The following is a 19,009-nucleotide window of genomic DNA, read 5'->3' as shown; positions in this document are numbered from 1 at the left end:
TTTCTTTTTTTTTACCAGTTCATAAATCAGAAGCCTGCATTACTATAAAACTGTTGCCTAGTTGCCAAAAGTGTTCTGTGATATGAATAATAAAGTCAAAAGCTTTAAAGATCTGCGCTTCTGTGTGGAGAAATAGAGGGCCAAAGTTATTTATTCAGTTTCTTTTTCTGGAGCTATTGGGCAAAATGTACAGTGGGAAGCATGAATCTCTGTTTATTCTGCTTTGGTAGTTAAATACCCCTCAAATCACAGACAAATAGTATGAATAATTATATTTTATTAGAACGTGTTCTGTTTATTTTAGGGAAGAAATAAGGCCATGCAACATCTTTGGTCTCTATATCTCAGTAACAAATCAGGATTCAAGCCTCAGTGTTTTGCATGCTTTCTATAAGGTACAATGACATTGTTTCTTGAAAAAAATATGATTTTTTTTCCTGATAACAGTGATTTTTACATGTACTGACAAACTCTGATGAACGCAAATCCTAATGTAACTAATATTAGCAGGTAGCATTACTATGCTCCCCAAACCTTTGCAGATATTTTAATCGCTTCACTGAAAAGTAAACATGAGAAAATTTTCATTTCAACAGAAGGAATGTGCACTTTCGACGGGCAGAGTGTGCCTGCTTGGATGTTGGAGACAGACATGCTTATTTCACAACCTCTAAAAAGTCACAGCTCATTAAAATTTGTTCCAGAACGATCATTTTCAGTTGCACAAATTAAGGCCGTTTAGCTGAAACATGTCGCTTATGTAATATAGCTGTTTTGCCATATTACCAGTCTGTGAATGTGTTTATGTGTTTTTTAAGCAGAAAGTGCTTGAAAGGTGTGTGTGTGTGTGTGTGTGTGTGTGTTGTATCACACAGTGGAAAGACTGGGGGGCTATTAATACCAGCCTCATTGTTCCTCGCAGTCTGCAGCATTAAGGGGTGAATAGCTGGTGGGCCGAGTCACTGTCTCCCTCACATTATAAACACACAAACACACATCCGTCTATTTATTTATAATACACAGAAAACTGTTTCACGGGATGGACACAATGAAAATCCTCAGGTCATGTCCGGCAACCCCTGCGGGAGTTTAATTAATTCTTATGGAGTCATTCAGGACATGGCTAAAGAAGACACACCTCGGGAGCTGCTCCTGAGCCAAGAAGAACCATAAGGAATGAATTGTATCTACAGTGGGTACAAGCTGGGGAGGGGAGAGGTTTTGGGTTAATGACACCAAGTTCCAGCAGCTCCATTTGCCGTACCTGAAACACCTTAGCAATAGTTGGAAAAGTCAACTTTATGCGTTTGCAACTGTAACTGATCGACCAAGACGCATCTCCTTCTTTAGCTTTCTACTGGAGCTCCACTGGAACAAGTCATCAGCATCACAATTAGCATGGTGCACACCGCGTCTCGAAATAAGCGTAATTATGTACTTTCAGAGGAAGTACGATTACAAACTCGCACAAAAGTGAAGCAGAATTAGTTTTCAGTATGGCTGCTACTGCTAATTTGGCTATGCTGATGTACTTTAGGCCATGTCAATAGATAATAGTATGTTATACAGTGTCAAAAACCACAGAAGCAAGACTGTTTGCGATGACGTAGTACTTAGCATGATGCTAATTGCATCCAATTGTAACCAATTAGCATCATGCTAAGAACTACGTCTTCGCAAACAGTCTTGCTTCTGTGGTTTTTGGCACTGTAGACATACTGTTATCTATAAACATGGACAAAATGTTATACGGTGTCAAAAAGCAGCTAAGCAAGCCTGTTTGAGATGACAACAATTAGCATGATGCTAATTGGTGGTATAAGCTTGCTACATTAGCCTCATTGCTCCAGTACGTAACTAAAAATAGTGCAAATTTGATTTCTCGACACCTTCATTTCTCTGTTTCTGTCTTTCTCCTTTGACGGAATGTTTCATTGCTCTTTCCTCGGATTGTAAGATTATCGTGTCCTTCCAGTTTAGTCAGCCGTTAGTCTCACCGTCTCCTTCTCTCTCTTTCCCTGCAGGCTGGCGGGTCGGAAGAAGAAGAGTGAGCGGAGGGAGAGTCTCCCTGTGGGAGATTTGAACGGTGAGGATGATGAAGACGCCCACCGGCGTCCCTCGTTCCTGCGCAGCCTCGGTAAGCTCAGGGGAGACTCGCTAACAAACCGCGACTCGCAGGAGGCCGAGCGGGAGAGCCCCGAGGAGGAGTCGCCGGTCAAACGCAGAGAGCCGCTCTCAGGTGAGAGAGAATCATTTTGAAACTTTCATTCAGCAAAAAAATTTTTTTAAAAATCCCCTCAATTCAACACGAGAGTCGTTTATTCAGCACATATTTGGTGTCTGAAGGTTGCTTCTTCAGTTTTGCACTAGAGGCTAACGTAGCTAACAAGTGATCAGAGCTCGTGCTTGAGATTACTTAAAGTCTCGATAGGGAGGAACACAACTTTGCTAAACAAACAAACAAACAAGCAAAAACCCAGCAGAGATCAGCATGCAGTCCATGTCTAGTGCTGGTTTAGCTGGCCACCCTGCAGGCTCATCACCAGCATCCAAAACACGACATATGCAAACACTTTATTTGGATTGTCCACTTTAGACACTTTGTAGTCAATTTACTCTCAAGTTATGTTCAACTAAATATCTACTAAACTGACCACATTTGTCTTTAACTCTAAACCTGCTCTAATCCAAACCCAAACCTTAACCTCAACCCAAAACCTAAAGCCAGCCTTAACCCTGGGCCAAATCCTCTAACCCCACCACTATTTAGCATCAACCGAGGTTCAACAGAGGTTTTTAACAACTTGAACATCTGTAGAGCATCTATAGGGCACGAAAGATTATCTACAGATGTTCAAATATCCAAATGAAGTGAGACCCAACATATTGTAGCGTCGACATAGAGAAATGCTCTTTGTTAAATACCAGGCCAGAAAGACACTTACAATGCTCTTGGTGACCACCAACCCACACTAACTAACTATATCCACTCTCTGACAACACAATATGCATCTACCACAAGCTTTCAACAGTCAAACAACAATTTAAGTAACACAAATAGTCCCTCTTTCTGGAGGTCGTGCGCCTCTCATGATCCTCCTTGTGCAGCCCTCAGCATGGTCATGCCTTACGGGCATCAAGAGGCCAGCGCCAGTTAGTAGCAGGCTGCTACAATATACTGTTTTTTCCTGGTGACATTGCATAATTACTTTTGCCCATTTGTATAGATAACAGTAGGTGATACAGTATCAGAATACAAGTCTATTTGAGGTTACATTATACCTCATAGCTCCTGTATAAACTAAAGACACAAAACATGGCTTTGCATATTAATTACATTCGGGGAAACCTGGGCAAACTTGATTTTTTGGAAAGTACCATTGGTTCAAATCCGAAAGTAGTGAGTCAGTTCGAGTGAGATCATCGCTAACAAAGGGAGTGTTCCCTATAATGACCCAAAGGTGCATTGGGACTAATCCATGTATTTGACCTGACCTAAGTCTTTCCTTAGCCTGTTTATCCACCTCTTACAGAACATTCTGTGGTCAGAAACACTAACGCAATGTCTTGACCTTCCTTTTTTTTCGGAGTGTTGTTCTGAACTTATGATCCGAGCACAGCTGACCTGCACAGGAGCCAATCTGCCTGTTTTACTGTGGCGGTCCTGAATCTTTCATTGGCAGGCCATCATTGTGTGAGTGTGTAACGTTAACGAGGAGGAAGTGTGTTCCGTTCAGTCAGAGGTTTCCGCAACCTTAACGCTATGCTTGACTCTTAACGACCCACTAGAGTTCCCAGACCGCTGTTGAGTCATGGCCCAATCAGACGCCAGCGCTCAGACAGGAAATGACATATGATCGCTGCTTGGCAGATTCCTTTAGATAAGGCAAATGGTGTCAACACAACACTTTGTGAACAAGATAACAGGCTTAATGAGAAAACAGCACACTTGCATAAGGCCTTGATTTATAAGAGCAATAAGAAGACGTATCATTGATTTAGCAATGAAGGATCCACACCTGACCATGGTTGGACATTGAGTACTGCTCGGGATGAGGTCCATTTTATGTCCATTTTCAGATTGATATTAGGAATCTATCATTACAATCAGCCAAGACGTGTTTGGAGACCCAATTCTGCCTCAGTTTAGATCTTGAGCTACAAGTCTCATGGTTTCTAGCAGTATCTGAGCTCAGGACTGTCTTTTTCTCTAAGCTATTGGTAACTAGCAAAGATACTTTCTCTCGATTGACAAAGCTCTTCTTGTAAGTCGCTCTGGATAAGAGCGTCTGCTAAATGCTGTAAATGTAAATGTAAATGCTAACAAACACTAGAACTTGGTCACCCAAATAGCCCAAATTGTATCTCCAGTTTCTCAACCCCTTCAAACCACCTCCAGCTGTTCTCAGGTAGCTCAGACTTGCTGATGTGGTTTAAAGAAATGGTATAATTTACTGAGAGGTATAAAAATAAACAAAAGTTTATAGGCCAGACAACAGCAGGGCTGGTATTCCCAAAGCAGGACTGATCCTGGATCAGATTCCTCCATGATTGTGATGGTCATTGTCACAAATACTGATTCTAGATCAGCAATTAAACTCTGAAGGTGGTTTGTGAAAACAGAGCCTGTTGTTATTCCCTTCACCTGTGTCTTGTTTGTAACCCCATGCAGTCACAGGCATTTCTTGTTCAGTCTTCCTAGTATGTATACCTCTTTTCTTTGACTAAAACTGCAAACTACTGTACTTGACATACTACATGGATGAGTGCACTATTAGTGCTGGTGTACTATTTTGATTTTGTATGGTAGCGTGCAGCCAAAATTTGTCTTGTGTTCTGCTTGGCATTGTTTGTTTGGTATTCCCTGTTTTCTTCTTGTTTTTCCTAATATTGTTTAGACTTTGTTTTGTCATTTTCAAAAGACATTGTTTAGTTTTCTAGTCTGTTTGTGGGCTTAGTTTGCTTTTGTAGTTTTGCCTTTCCTTTTGTCCAGTTTATGGAGTCCCCTGCTATCAGAATGGACTGCAATAAAACAACCATCTCACACATGCGTCCTGCTACTTCGTCTCCAACTTCTTCACCCATGTTACCTCTGGCCAGTAGGTTGTGTAGTCCAGTTTGGAAAAATTAACTCCATGTCATTTTGATATACTATTTAAACAGAATTAGAAAAATTACACAATTGCATTTAATATATTGTGTAACTTCTACATTCAATGTAAATGTTTAAATCAACTGGTGTAAGTCTGCACCTCTGGTGTTTTCTAATGGTCGAAAATTTTTTCCAGTTTTTCCAGCACAACAATCCATAACGAAACATGGTTACTTTTTACTTTTACACATTATTTTGACTTGATTATGTTTATTCTTATTTCTTTCTCTTGCAGTCCTAGAAATTCTGCAGCTGGTCAATCAGAGGGACCTCCTCCTGGCTGACACCCACATCCAAGAGCTGGAGAGAGAATGTGCTTTGGACCCTGCCCTCTTCGCACAAACCCCACCCACCACAACCACACCCACTGCAGTAACCCCTCCTCCTCTCCCCTCTCCTTTGCGGCTCGCCCTGGTGGCGGGGCTGTGTGAGGAGGAGCCCCCCAACGCATGGGACGCGAGTCTCCGCAAGGTCAAAGACGTGGAGCTGCTGTACGAAGCGCTGCAGAGGGAAATGTGGGATGTTGTGCGTGAGTCGCTACGGCAACCTTGTGCCGGCCCACAGCTGGGACTTGTGGTCCTCGTCATCCAGCAGGAAGAACATGCTGACCATGTGTGGATGCTGCGCCAGGAGGCTCAGGCCAACCTACAGGATGGGGACAAAGAGGTCCGAGATGGGGAGTCTGACCTGCACGAAGGGGCCCACTCCGACCTGCAGGAGGGGGCTCGTTCCTGCAAGAGGCCCAGGAAGCTGAGGCAGAAGTGGGCGGAGGCAGTGGGTGAAGCCGCCGATTGGTCACTGCCACAACCAGGGGGTGTGGCCGCAGGGCAGATGGGCATGTTTTTGGAGCGGCTGAGGGGCCGGGTGGTGGAGGACATGGATGCGGCGAGGAGGAATGTGGTGGCAGTGTATCCAACAGATTTCACTGTGCTTCAGGTTTACATGCAGAGTTATCACAGGGCTGTGGCCAAACGTCTAAAGACCATCACCTCTGGACCTGTGCAGATCACTGATATCTACTCACTTCTGGACTGGATCTACAACATCTACAACAGGTATGTGGACATATGTTCACTCACACATGTTTAGCAGTCTCCACAGATGGGATGCTATTAGCTCTCAAGTGCCAGCTGTTGTGTTCATCATTGAAAGGGAGTGCATTAAATGCACTAGTAATTGCAGTCCCAAATTGTGTGGAGGAAAACACCTAAAACTATACTAAACATACGTGCAGGGTACATGGTTACTAATATAGCAAATATTCTTTGGATATCAGTGATTGTACCATATCCTCATCTGTACAGCTTGTTCTGGTCAGCCTAACTGTAGGGTTGTGTGTTGCAGGGATGTGTTAGCCACAGTGAAGATGATGGGGTCTATAGACTGCTCTGCTCTTGAGCCACTGTTACCTGAAGAAGTCATCGACAGACTGGAGCAGGAGTGTCTCAACACTGTTTGGGTAAACGCATAAAAACGCACAATATCTATATAAATATTATGTACCATATGTATTGCCTATACCTATGTAAGTTAGGTGATGTAAGTACCTATATTTAATGATATTATATCTCATATATGTTATATAGGTCTAAGTTTCTATGTGTAATGACCCATATGTATTATATACATATAAGTAACTGTATGTAAAAAAAAGCCCCTTATGTAGTATGTATGTAGATATGTACATATAAATATTATGGCACATACATAAATGAATGTAAGTATGTATATGTAATAATCTTATTGCCCATATGTATTATGCATACATATATAAAATACATATGGGCCATATGATCATTACAACATAGATACTTACATTCATTACATTCACTTATATATATAACATTTTGGAGATACAAGGTTTTGTTCCAACAACAGCGTATATATATATATATATATATATATATATATATATATATATATATAAGAACATATATTTCATAAAAATGCATTTCAGAATGTTTGTACATATTAGAGTATATACCTTGTATCTCCAAAATGGTAACTTTACAGGAATAGGAAAAAACTTACATTAACTTCTATGTAAGTCAATGGAACCAGACTTATTTACAAGTAATTTTGGGATATTTCTTTTGGTCCATTTGTCATGAAATTTACAAACAATGTAAAGGGCATCAGACGTTTTCAGATTATGCCAAAAATTGAAAAACAACAAAAATGGAGATACAAGGTTTTGGTCCGACAGCAGTGAGATACATGTATACATATATACATAAATGCCCCTTATGTATTAAATAACCTAAAGAAATCGTTCCGTTTTCAAAATGGTTTCATAATGCACACTTTGTGCCCACATAAACAAAGTCCTGGCCTGGACTAGAAAGGGGTTTGGTTTCAGCACCATGGACAGGGTCTGTGTTCAGGAAACCCCTGTAAAACGTCTGGAAGTGTTTTGATATGAGCATTAAGCAGCACTAAGTGCTGAACTGTAATTATAGTCATTTCCTCAAAGGGGTGGTGTTGATCAGTGGGACCTCTACAGCAATTAAGTTGAGGCTGTAATTAATTACAGTGAATACCAGCTTATAATGTGGCCCTGTATTATAATGTGTGCAGGACAAGGTAACTACAGAGCTGTCTCAGGTTCTGGAGGACGAGGAGAAGCGATGGGCTCAGACGCTACAGATAGAAGAATACCAGTCGGGCCTGGCGCGCTCAATCATACAGGTAACACGAACGCAGCTACATAGACATGTAAACAGTCTAACTCTTAGTATATTGCTGCTGTTTTGCTCTGCACTTCACTCACATAGTGGCACACTGAGCCAAGATCTTCAGCTCAGGTGAGGCTTGTACCAAACATATACATTTGAGCTTGTATGGAGCAGTTTTATGGTGATGGCACAGTATCTAATGCATCCTACTAGAACTAGAGTTCCCATAAAATTGGTTCCATCCATTGTGAATGAAAACAAGATTGATTCCACTGTCACTCTGGTGTGTTAGGTCTTCAGTGCAGCTCCTGAAGTCCTAACCAATGAGAGAGCTCACTTGGCTGTATCTACCTACCTAACTAACTAACTTATCAATGAAAAGTAGCCCTTTTACTACACCACTCAGGAGATTAAATACAAGCATGATGAATTTATTTAAATAAAAAAGTCCTACTTTTATATTTCACATGAATCATTAGGCCTCTTTGCATTATATTACTATTTACATACAATTGCAAAACTACAGAATTATTATGTAGATAGTTACAAAATTAATTACATTAATATTTAGGATATGATTTATTTTTAGGTAAAGAGTAAATGAGACATTACTTCACCCTGTCTCTCTGTTTCTCAGTGTGTGGTAACGTCTGTGTGTGTTTGCAGAGGCTGAAGGTTGACCTGGACAGATCCACAGGTGTAAGCCAGCTGTTGGGCGCCCGAGTGGCCAGATGCACTCTCAACGGCCTGGCCGACTTCCTGCACAGGTGAGGATGATAATGATAACGAACTCTTTGTTTTTAATTTAAAAATAGGCCGCCGACACCTCGTCAGTTCCTGTTTGCTCGTTAGTGAGCTAGCCCAGATAGGTAGAGGGTACCGAGCTACTGCTGGCCCACTGACCGCAAGTCTGGCAGCTCACAGGCTTTTTGCTCAGTGTCTTCCAGGCCAGTTCCACTTTTCAGCACTCAGCTTCCGCTCATGGTCCATATATTTGCTTTACGTAATCTACATAATTTACATAATCCGTTGTAAATTAGTTTAGTACGTAATTTTGACAGCGATAATTAGATAAGCTACTCTAACCAGTCCAGCAGCGTCAATATAATATACCATGATATATTTTTGCTCTAGTAATTTAACTGTTTTGCTGCATGTTTTTATTTGTGTGTACTTGTCCGTGTGTTTGCACTCAGTTTCCAGAGAAAGGTGGAAATGTTCCATGAGACTCAGGCAGAGTTTGGAGACCGAGGTGACGGTTATGTTTCCCGGACCATCGCGCTGGCGAACTGTGTTCCTCCGTTCAGGTACGGCTGGACACGCAGCTGCGAGCCTGTGCTTATTAAATAGATAACAAAGCGGGATCCAGTAAGGAAACCAACAGACAAATAAAAATAGTCTGGACTTACTTGGAATCAAATCTAAAGAAATCTTGCACTAAGAACATCTTTTGTATCTAAAGACTATAGAAGTTCCTCCACTGCGTCAGATTAGATTAGATTAGATTAACTTGTCCAGAAATCATAAACACACATTAAAGTGTTCTTGTCCTACATTTTTCCTGATGTCCACTTTTAACATTTGTACGGATTAATATATTAAAACAGTCATAAATCATTTTCATCACCTCTCTTTAACCTTGAAAAGTAAAACTGCCTGTATTTGTTACCGTGCCTTTAAGACTGCTGTATGTAAATGAGCTCTGTTCTGATTGGCTGCTATGTATTGTGCCTCATTCAAAACACTTAGACCTGAAACACTCCTTATAACTTCAGTAAGAATGGGCGGGGCTAAGCTGATGAGTTCTAAATTGATGGAGTCACATAAAATCACGATGTGACGTCACAGAATGAAGAATTCTGTGTATGAAACTCTGTTACGTCAAAAAATAGCGAACAATTCAGGTTTGCACTATAAATAAATCAACTGTGCAGTGAAGTTGATAAAGCATGTTAGAATAAAACGATTCAAACGTTTATGATTCAAAATAAAATGAGATTTTCTTTTTGAACTAATGCAGGAGTTTTGTGGAGCGCTGCAGGCAGTGTGATCCTCTGGGCAGTGAGGACTCGTCCCAGAGAGCGCATTCATCACTCGAACGCATCATCAACCAGTCCGTACGGGTTCTGACCGACAGACTGTTCGAGAACATTAAGGTAAGATATGACACACACACACACACACACACACACACACACACACACACACACACACACACACACAGCTTTTGCCAAAAAACTAAATTTTTTGTGAGTTTCCTGTATTTTATCAGTTATTTTTACATAATTACGTAATCAACACAACCCAGCTGCAGTTTGATTGATGTTGCTTGGAAAGCACAATAAAATAAACATGATTTATGAACATGAATTAAAATAGAGACGCCTGTTTTTCCAAATGAGAACACATTCTCATATTTAAGTTGTTGAGATGCTCTGAATTTTGCATCCAATGTATCCATAATAACAGTAAGAATCATTTATTCTTGTCTTCGATGCAACAATGACGTGGAGGCCCCCAGCGCAGCGAAGCCTTTGCATATTTTGCCTACGGTTACCTTCATATGGTCAAACGCTCAGTAACCACTGGTCTCGGAATGAGTTCACTCATAAAAAAAGCCAAAAGAGACACAATGACACATTATAACCAAGCGCACTACAGCGTTAGCCAAGCTGTCCATACAGTAGACTCACAGGATGAGCTGCAGCATCTCATTAGACAGTGTTATAACATGATAAACCGAAAGTGCTCACACCGTCGCCTCAAACCTCAGACAGGTGTGTTTCCTCTGTCCTGCAGCCCTTCTTCGATAAGCTGCTGAGGAAGAAATGGCTGAATAACACTGAGGCCTACGAAAGCATCGAGGCCTCCATCAAACAGCACTTTAAAAAGTTCCGCAGGATGGACTGCCCCCCATATCAGGTACCGCACACGCGCTCAAATGAGAGGCACTCACACCGTAGGAAGTGTTCGTGATGTTGGGGTTACTTCACTCTGCCTTTATTAAACAGATGTATTATTATAAATAACTCGCTCTAATTGATCATTTATCCAGAATTGATCATTAACTTTGATCAGGCTGATAGGAAATTAAACATTCAGTTAAATGCTGCTCAGCAACACTTGAATTTGATCGTTTCGTAAAGAATCATAATCGAATCGAATCACTGTGAGGTCGGCGATTCACAGTCCCAGTGCTGCAAGTGCTGAGTATTGACTGACTGTGAGTTATTTATTGCCTGAATGATTGTCTGTATGATTTATGAATTGATTGGCCAGTTAGATGTTTGATTCGTTGACTGATTGGTTGATTGATTGATTGATTCACTGACTGTCTGACTGAATGATTCATTGATTCACTGACTGTCTGAATGATTCATTGATTCACTGACTGTCTGACTGAATGATTAATTGATTCATTGATTCACTGACTATCTGACTGAATGATTGATTGATTCACTGACTGTCTGACTGAGTCATTGATTAACTGATAGATAGATAGATAGATAGATAGATAGATAGATAGATAGATAGATAGATAGATAGATAGAGAGTCCCTGATAAAGACCCCTGAATGTAAATGTGATTGACAGACGCTGGTGAACGAGGTGCACAGGAGGGTGATGGTGGAGTATGTTCGGGCCATCATGAGGGGGCGGGTCATCTGTACATCCCTCAAAATGAGAAAGAGGCTGGCATTCCGCCTGCAGGACGAGGCCAAACAGATCAAAGCCCTCTTCAAAGACCTGGTACGTGCACATAAACACACAACATACTGCCCATGAAAAGTTAATTAACCTTAATTAAGACTTGCTGGATTGTTGGCTGGGACCGTATTTAAAGAGGTTTGTTGCCCAGGAATGGAAAAAGCAGTTTTCCAGCAACAGCTTTACGCATTTTAGCTTTTGCTAAATAAAAGTAAGTTTCTTTTTTAGCTTTCCAACCTAAATATAGAAAAATATTAGGTGGTATTTTATTTTTAGGGGTCCTTTTCAAATGAAACAAACACCCGGCGGACTCTCAGTAGCAGGTCAAAAACATATCACTGCTGTCAGAACAAAATCTGTATCTCGATTTTTGTTGTTTTTTTGTTTTTTTATAATTAGAAAAAGCATGTTGGCCTTTACGTTGTGAGTAAATTTCATGATGAATTGGCCAAAATAAGTGACTCAAAATTACTTGGGAAAACGTTTGGTTCCATTGACTTACATTTAAAGTAAAGTATGTTTTTTCCATTTTGGAGATACAAGGTTCCGACAGCTGCACTATGAGGGTTAGGATTAGGGTCAGGGTGAGGGTTAGGATTAATCAGAGCATACAAAAGCTCCAAAACTGTTTTTAATTCATATGTATGGGATATGGACACCCTTCATTATTTATATTGTATATATGAGTAAAGAAAAGCAGTTTTAATAGACAATAATGTGACTTACAGCCAAAACTCAGTGCACTTGTATAAAAACAGCAAACATCTGAGAAACATCTGTCTGATTGGTGTTAAAATGATGTTGCTACATGGACATGAGGAAATGACCAAAAGTATGTTCTACACTCTTAAAAGTCATGGTTCTTCAAGGGTTCTGTATAGAACCATGAATATTCAAACAACCCTTTGCATGATTAAAGAGTTCTTGGCATTGCTAAAAGTTTCCTTATGACAGAGAACGTGCGGTAGATGATTCTATACAGAGTCTTTTTGAAAAGGGTTCCATGTAGCACCAAAAAGAGTTCTTCTTTTGATGAGATGTCAAGTCTGTAGCAATAGAAAAGCCTTTTTGGTGCTATATAGAACCCTTTTCGAAAAGATCCTGTATAGAACCATATAAAGCACTTCATCAATCTGAAGAACCTATTCATGATGCAAATGGTGCTTTGAGTGTTCATGGTTCTATGTTGAACCCTTTTCTTTGCTAAAGAACCCTTGAAGAACCATCGTTTTTAAGCATGTACCCATGTTTGGTTGCATCCAGCTCTAACTTACTTCAACCGAAACATAATGGATGAATTTTGACCGGATTTTTGAGCGGAAGAGTATCTGAGAGACAATGCGGGACCCTCGGAGAGAAAGTCAGCTGTTTTATGGCTGCATGTGCGGAGTTATTGTTGTTGTTGTCTCTGTCCTTTGCTCCACTTAAATCACCCATCCATCACCTTAACTGAAAACAGGAAGTCGACTGCTCGGCCACTTCCTGCCTGCTGTCTTTGAAGGCTTTCCCTCGCGCAGACCGTTTCCGTGGAATTGAAGAAAACGAGCTTTTAATTCCTGCGAGGCTATTGAGGATATTTAGTGTGTGTATGTGGGGGAGGATATTTATAGTTAAGTCTGATGTGAAAGTCCTCCGGCCAGCTCCAGGCCTTTGTGCTGGAGGTCAGTTTCAGACACTGACCATCACTGCGAACAGCTCGACAGCTTAACCACTGGAGTGAAATAATACAGATGTTCACAAAACCTCACAACCTCGCCTTTGTCCAGGTGGGAATAGAGGGGGTCAGCTAGCAAGCATTATGGTCCAAGGCACATTGCTCAACAACCATAGCATTTAGCTTTTAGCATTTTATCATGGACAAAGATATTGGGACACCTACACTCTTCTGGGAAGCTTTCTATAAGATTCTGGAGTGTGGCTGTGGGAATTTTTGCCCATTCATCCAGAAGAGCATTTGTGAGGTCAGACACTGATGTTAGATGAGAGGCCCTGGCTCGCAATCTCTGTTCTAGTCTTCCCCAAACTGTTGCCACAAAGTTGTAAGCATATAATTGTCCAAAATGTATTGGTATGCCAAAGCATTAAGATCTCCCTTCACTAGAAATAAGGGTTCTAGGCCTACCCCTGAAAAACAACCCCATATCATTATCCCTCCTCCACCAAACCTTACATTTGGCACAATGCAATCAGGCAGGTAACGTTTGCCTGGCATTCACCTAACCCAGTCTCGTCCATCAGGCTGCCAGCCTCATCACTCCACAGAATACGCTTACACTGCTCCCGAGTCCAGTGGTGGCACTTTACACCACCCGATCTGATGCTTGCCATTATGCTTGGCTTGCATGGAAACCCATGCCATGAAGCAGTTTTTGTGCTCATGTTGATGCCAGAGGAGGCATTTGGAACTCCGCAATTATTGAGTCAGCTGTGTGTCTCAGTACTCGGCGACCCACTCTGTAACTTTCTGTGGCCTGACACTTTGTGGATGCGTTGCTGTGGTTCCTAAACACTTCCGCTTTACCATAAAACCACTCACAGTTGATCGAGCAATATCTAAGAGGGTTTGTAAAGGCAGACTGCATGGCTAGGTTCTTGATTTTACACACCTGTTGCAATAAGACTAAATAGAACACCTGAATTCAATCATTAAGAGGTGTGTCCCAATGCTTTTGTCCATGTAGTGTATGTTGCCTATAGCCTAAAGTGTAAAGCATAACTCAACTAAGATCTGCAATCAGGACAAACAGTGGTGTAAGTTAATGCTTTTTTTGCATTTACATGTTGCCACATTGCAGAACTGCTATAAAACAGTGACCACTTACTGTAACTGCAGTCCTGCTACAGAGCCCTTGATGACTCTCTGTTTCTCTCTCTTTCAGGAGTCCACCTGTTCGTGGCTGGATAATTTGATTGGTCACCTGGCCGACATCATTCTCCTGGAGGACATGCCCTCCATTCAGATGGAGGTGGGAGTGCTGGTCAAAGAGTTTCCAGATATTCGGTAAGAAATAAACACATACATGCAAACATATAACAGCAAATGCCCACACTGTTACAAAATTGGGTCCTTTGTAACACCCACATTTGCAGTCCCTTAATCATGTATGGGGTCCCCCTAGGGTCTGTATTAAGCCCAATGTTATTTTCCACAGTCAACCCAAATAGGTAAAATAATATCAAATAGAGCAATACAAATACATACGTTGCAGAAAAAAATAACTGGACCCTTTGGAATTATCAATATTTCTCCATGAAGAGCTAGTAAATTGTGACTAAATCTTCATCCAAGTTATGATAACAAATCAGTTGCATTTAACAGATATTTTACAGTATCCTATCTTAATTAAAAATGTAAACTAGTATACTAGTAGAATATCTTAGACTGGCAATAACCTCAATAAAACACAGTTGGAAGGTACCTTGACTCATTCGTCTATACAAATTTGTTTTAGTTTAGCTTTATTTTGTTAATGGTTTGCTTAAACAGCTCATTTCAGATCTCTACACAGGTTTTCAATAGATCTGAGGTCAGGACCTGGCAAAATCTAATCCTGCTGATCTTATGCTTGTGTTTTCTTTCATAGTCAGATTGACTCAACAGTTCCTTCCCAGTTTCAGTGAAGTTTTGGTATACAGTCTTTTGTGTTCTCTAGACAACAGTCACCAAAAGTTCAGTTTCTGTCTAATCTTTCCTCGAACACTATTCCAATAAAGATGTCGAAAATCCAGATCATGTTTAGAGGAATAGACAAGGTCAGCAGTGGTTAGTTGTATAACAGTATTCCAGGAATACTACACTTAGTCTTTGTCTTATCGCTGATATAAACAGTTCCAAAGAATACAGTTTCTTTATCACCCTTGTACTGATCTTTGTAGGGCATTCATACATTCATTTGTAGGTGTTCTCTTGGCTCTCCTGATTCTACCAGAAGCCAACTTGGAAAATTGGTTAGTGTCTCAAAAACATTGATGTTCTTATTAAATACTGGGAACCTGTTGTCCCCTTATCTCTCCAGTCCCTTGCTCACTTATGGGGGCCCTCAAGGCTCTTTATTAAGCCCAGTGTTATTTTTCATATACCCGTTAACTTTACCCCAAATAGAAAAAAAATGTTTTGTTGTCATGTTAATGATACTGCTTTGAAGAGATTCTTGGATATAAAAGACAGTCAATAACATTTTATGTCCTATATGAGAGGAAGTCAGAGGTTATATTGTTTGGCACTCCTGATATAACCAGTGGCTACTTTGGAAAATAGTGTAACCTGGTGTTTTAGGATAAACCTAAGGTAAAAAAAAAAAAACTTTAATTTGGACATTAAGCATACCTCCGCATTGGTTCAGAGCAGTTTTTTTCACCTCGTCAAATCGTTTTTGTCCTTCAGTGACCAGGAAAAGGTGAATCATGCGGACCTCTTATCTCGTTTGGACTACCGTATCTCATTGTTTAAAACATTTGGTCAATAAAGATATGGCTCTGTTCCTTGTTAAATAAGATTTTATTGGTTTTTATGACTGAGAAGAAGATCAGATCAGTTATTTATGCAGAATCTCCCATAATTCCAAAGGGTTCATAAACTTTTGGACATAAGCACACTTGCACTTTCCACAAATGTACACACAGACATGCGGGACAGGATGTTTGAGATGGCGCGAGGCAGGAAAATGAGCGCCCATTTTTCAGGTGTTATCTCCACTTCACCCCTTTACCACCCAGCATTTCATCACTTTACATAACAGCCAAATGAAACGTGGAGCTGCTGGACGGAAGAGCACGGGTCAGGACTCTGTCCGTCACGGATGCTCTTCATTCATGAATAAGTAAACCTCCTGACCCTGCCCTTTCCTGCCTCAGCACACACACGCTATTTTTCACAACACTTCACCTTCCTGAACTCCTAAGAATGTGAGAATGTCTCACTGAAAATAGTCCTCCTGCACTCAGACCTGCAAGGAATGTCTCCATGCCAGCTTCCCCTGCGTGTGCATGTGTTATAGAGCTTTGACTGGAACCGTAGAGGTGGTACGGGGGTCTCAAAGAGGCCCACATTGATGCCAAGTTAGTCCATGCTTGAGTGAATGTGAAGAAAAAAATTCTAATCACTTATGAGGTCCCTCAAGGATCCATTTTAAGCCTGGTGTTATTTTCCATGTACATGTTACCTTTAGGCCAAAAACTAATATTACATTTCATCGCATGCAGATGATACTGCTTTGAAGAGACTGTGTCTTGTTTATGAAAGATGGTCAATAACCTTTTATATATTTAATGAGAGTCAGAGGTCATTCTGTTTGGCTCTCCTGATTTGACCAGTGGCTAACTTGGAAAATCAGGCCCTTTGGTGTCTTAAGTTAAATTCAATCAAAAAAACTTAGTTGTTCTCAGTGAATACTGGGGATGTGTTCTCTCCCCATTGCTACAGTACCTTAGTCTTTTATGGGGTCCCCCAAAGGTCTATATTAAGGCCAATGTTATTTTCCAAAAGACACATTACCTTTAACCCTGATGGTACCTTTTTATGTGAAAAAGACAATTTGAGTCAGAATGAGCGGGAAGAGCGAGGCCCGAAAAGACATGGATGCACATAAGTCATAATAAACAAATAATTATATAAAAATATTAAAAATAAACAGTATTTTTACAGAACTTTTCATAAAAATAACCAGATAGAGGTACTTTACATGGACAGAATAATACAAGTATGTATAAAAACATAAGAAGAATAGAAGATCACAGGAAAATTAAGGATAAGCTGAAAAGCACTAAAATAAAAACTAATGAAAAACAAAAATGCGCAAAAAACATGAAGCTTAATAAAAAATAATTCCAAGATAAGAATCACAAAGAAAACATAACAGGAAGATGGTTTATTAAAAGCTAAAGCAAATAAATCCTAGAGAGACAATGAGAGCCGGATAGTTATGGTTATCCAAATATACGGACGTCCGAACTCAGTTTAGTGTTCGTTTACTGTTTGAACAAAATGTGTAATTTGGAATAAAAAACTGAGATTAATCTTGCATTGTCCTCTAATGTTTAGATATGTATGTGTGTTTGTGTGAGTGTGTCTGTGTGTATGTGTGTGTGTGCGTGCGTAGAACAGCAGAGATTGTGGAGACTCAGCTGATGTGTCTCTCAATGAAAATCCAAACAGCCCAATCCAAGCTGAGCTGCATATGAAAACACAGAATAGTGTATTTATTAACATGAAAGAATAAGAAGAGAAAGAGAAAGAGAGAGAGAGAGAGAGAGAAAGAGAGAGAGGTAAATAGAGAGAGACAGAGAGAGAGAGAGAGAGGTAAAGAGAGAGAGAGAGAGAGAGAGAGAGAGAGAGATTTTGTATGTTTTGTTTATACTGGATCTCACAGTCGTGCTAATAAAGCCACACTGAGCCTGAGAGAGATGAGTGATGTTCTTTGATGGTGTTGATCCTCTTTGTGGTTATGATGAGGGTTTGATTGACAGGGTCACAGATGTGTCTAATAGCACAACGTGTGTGTGTGTGTGTGTGTGTGTGTGTGTGTGTGTGTGTGTGTGTGTGTATGTTTGCGGGCTGGCAGGGCTCCTGGTTGCTGACGCACAACCCGACTCAGCAGACAGGAAGTAGCTGAGGACTACTTCCTGTTCTTGCATGGTTGCAGGAAACCAACTGGTGCCACACTCCTCACACACACACACACACACTGAAACACTGGCGAAGATCCCTCTGTCTGTCTGTCTGTCTGTCCTGTCAGTGCTGTCTAAAGTGATCAAACTCTTCTCTGCACCCCACATCGCTGCTGTTTCCTGTTGTTGACGGACTCTTTTAGCTGAGCTTTGTTACCAAACAGTTCAGAGACAACACCCTGCTGTCCACTGACCATACACTGACCACCTCCTTTATCTACACTCCACTGACCATACAGGAGCGCTTTGTAGTTCTGTAATTACAGACTGTAGTCCATCTGTTTCTCTGCGTCCTTTTTAGTCCTTGCTTACAAAGTGCTGCTGGAGTTTTTAAACGCTGTGTCCACTCACTGTCCACTCTGTTAGACACTCCTACATTGTCGGTCCACCTTGTAGATGTAAAGTCAGAGACGACAGCTCATCTGCTGCTGCACAGTTTGTGTTGGTCATCCTCTAGTTCTTCATCAGTGGTCACAGGACGCGGCCCACAGGACGGCTGGATATTTTGGGTTGGTGGACTGTTCTCAGTCCAGCAGCAACACTGAGGTGTTTAAAAACTCCAGCAGCACTGCTGTGTCTGATCCACTCAGACCAGCACAACACACACTAACACAACACCACCACCATATCAGTGTTACTGCAGTGCTGAGAGTGATCCACCCCCGAAATAGTGCCTGCATAGTGGGGGTCCTGTGGGGGTCCTGACCACTGAAGAACAGAGTAACAAAGTGTGCAGAGAAACAGATGGACGACAGTTATTTATACAGTGCTTTTTACAGTCTATAACTGTAGAACCTCAAAGTGTCCTG

At 40.9% G+C, this 19,009-nt stretch overlaps 1 protein-coding gene across 2 annotated transcripts in view; it reads left to right on the top strand.

Moving 5' to 3' along the window:
- The window catches only part of exoc3l2a (exocyst complex component 3-like 2a), a 32,828-nt gene that overhangs the window by 11,087 nt on the left and 2,732 nt on the right, over window positions 1-19,009 (top strand). For both annotated transcript variants that reach the window (XM_017724983.2, XM_017724982.2), the window contains exons 3-12: window positions 2,025-2,239; window positions 5,388-6,207; window positions 6,497-6,611; window positions 7,730-7,840; window positions 8,494-8,594; window positions 9,024-9,134; window positions 9,848-9,983; window positions 10,627-10,749; window positions 11,421-11,576; window positions 14,414-14,535. In XM_017724983.2, the coding sequence (XP_017580472.2) occupies window positions 2,025-2,239; window positions 5,388-6,207; window positions 6,497-6,611; window positions 7,730-7,840; window positions 8,494-8,594; window positions 9,024-9,134; window positions 9,848-9,983; window positions 10,627-10,749; window positions 11,421-11,576; window positions 14,414-14,535 (2,010 nt within the window). The remainder of the gene's footprint in view (window positions 1-2,024; window positions 2,240-5,387; window positions 6,208-6,496; window positions 6,612-7,729; window positions 7,841-8,493; window positions 8,595-9,023; window positions 9,135-9,847; window positions 9,984-10,626; window positions 10,750-11,420; window positions 11,577-14,413; window positions 14,536-19,009) is intronic.

Source organism: Pygocentrus nattereri, chromosome 23, assembly GCF_015220715.1.
Source record: "Pygocentrus nattereri isolate fPygNat1 chromosome 23, fPygNat1.pri, whole genome shotgun sequence".
Lineage (NCBI taxonomy): Eukaryota > Metazoa > Chordata > Actinopteri > Characiformes > Serrasalmidae > Pygocentrus > Pygocentrus nattereri.
This window is presented reverse-complemented; position numbering and strand designations above follow the sequence as displayed.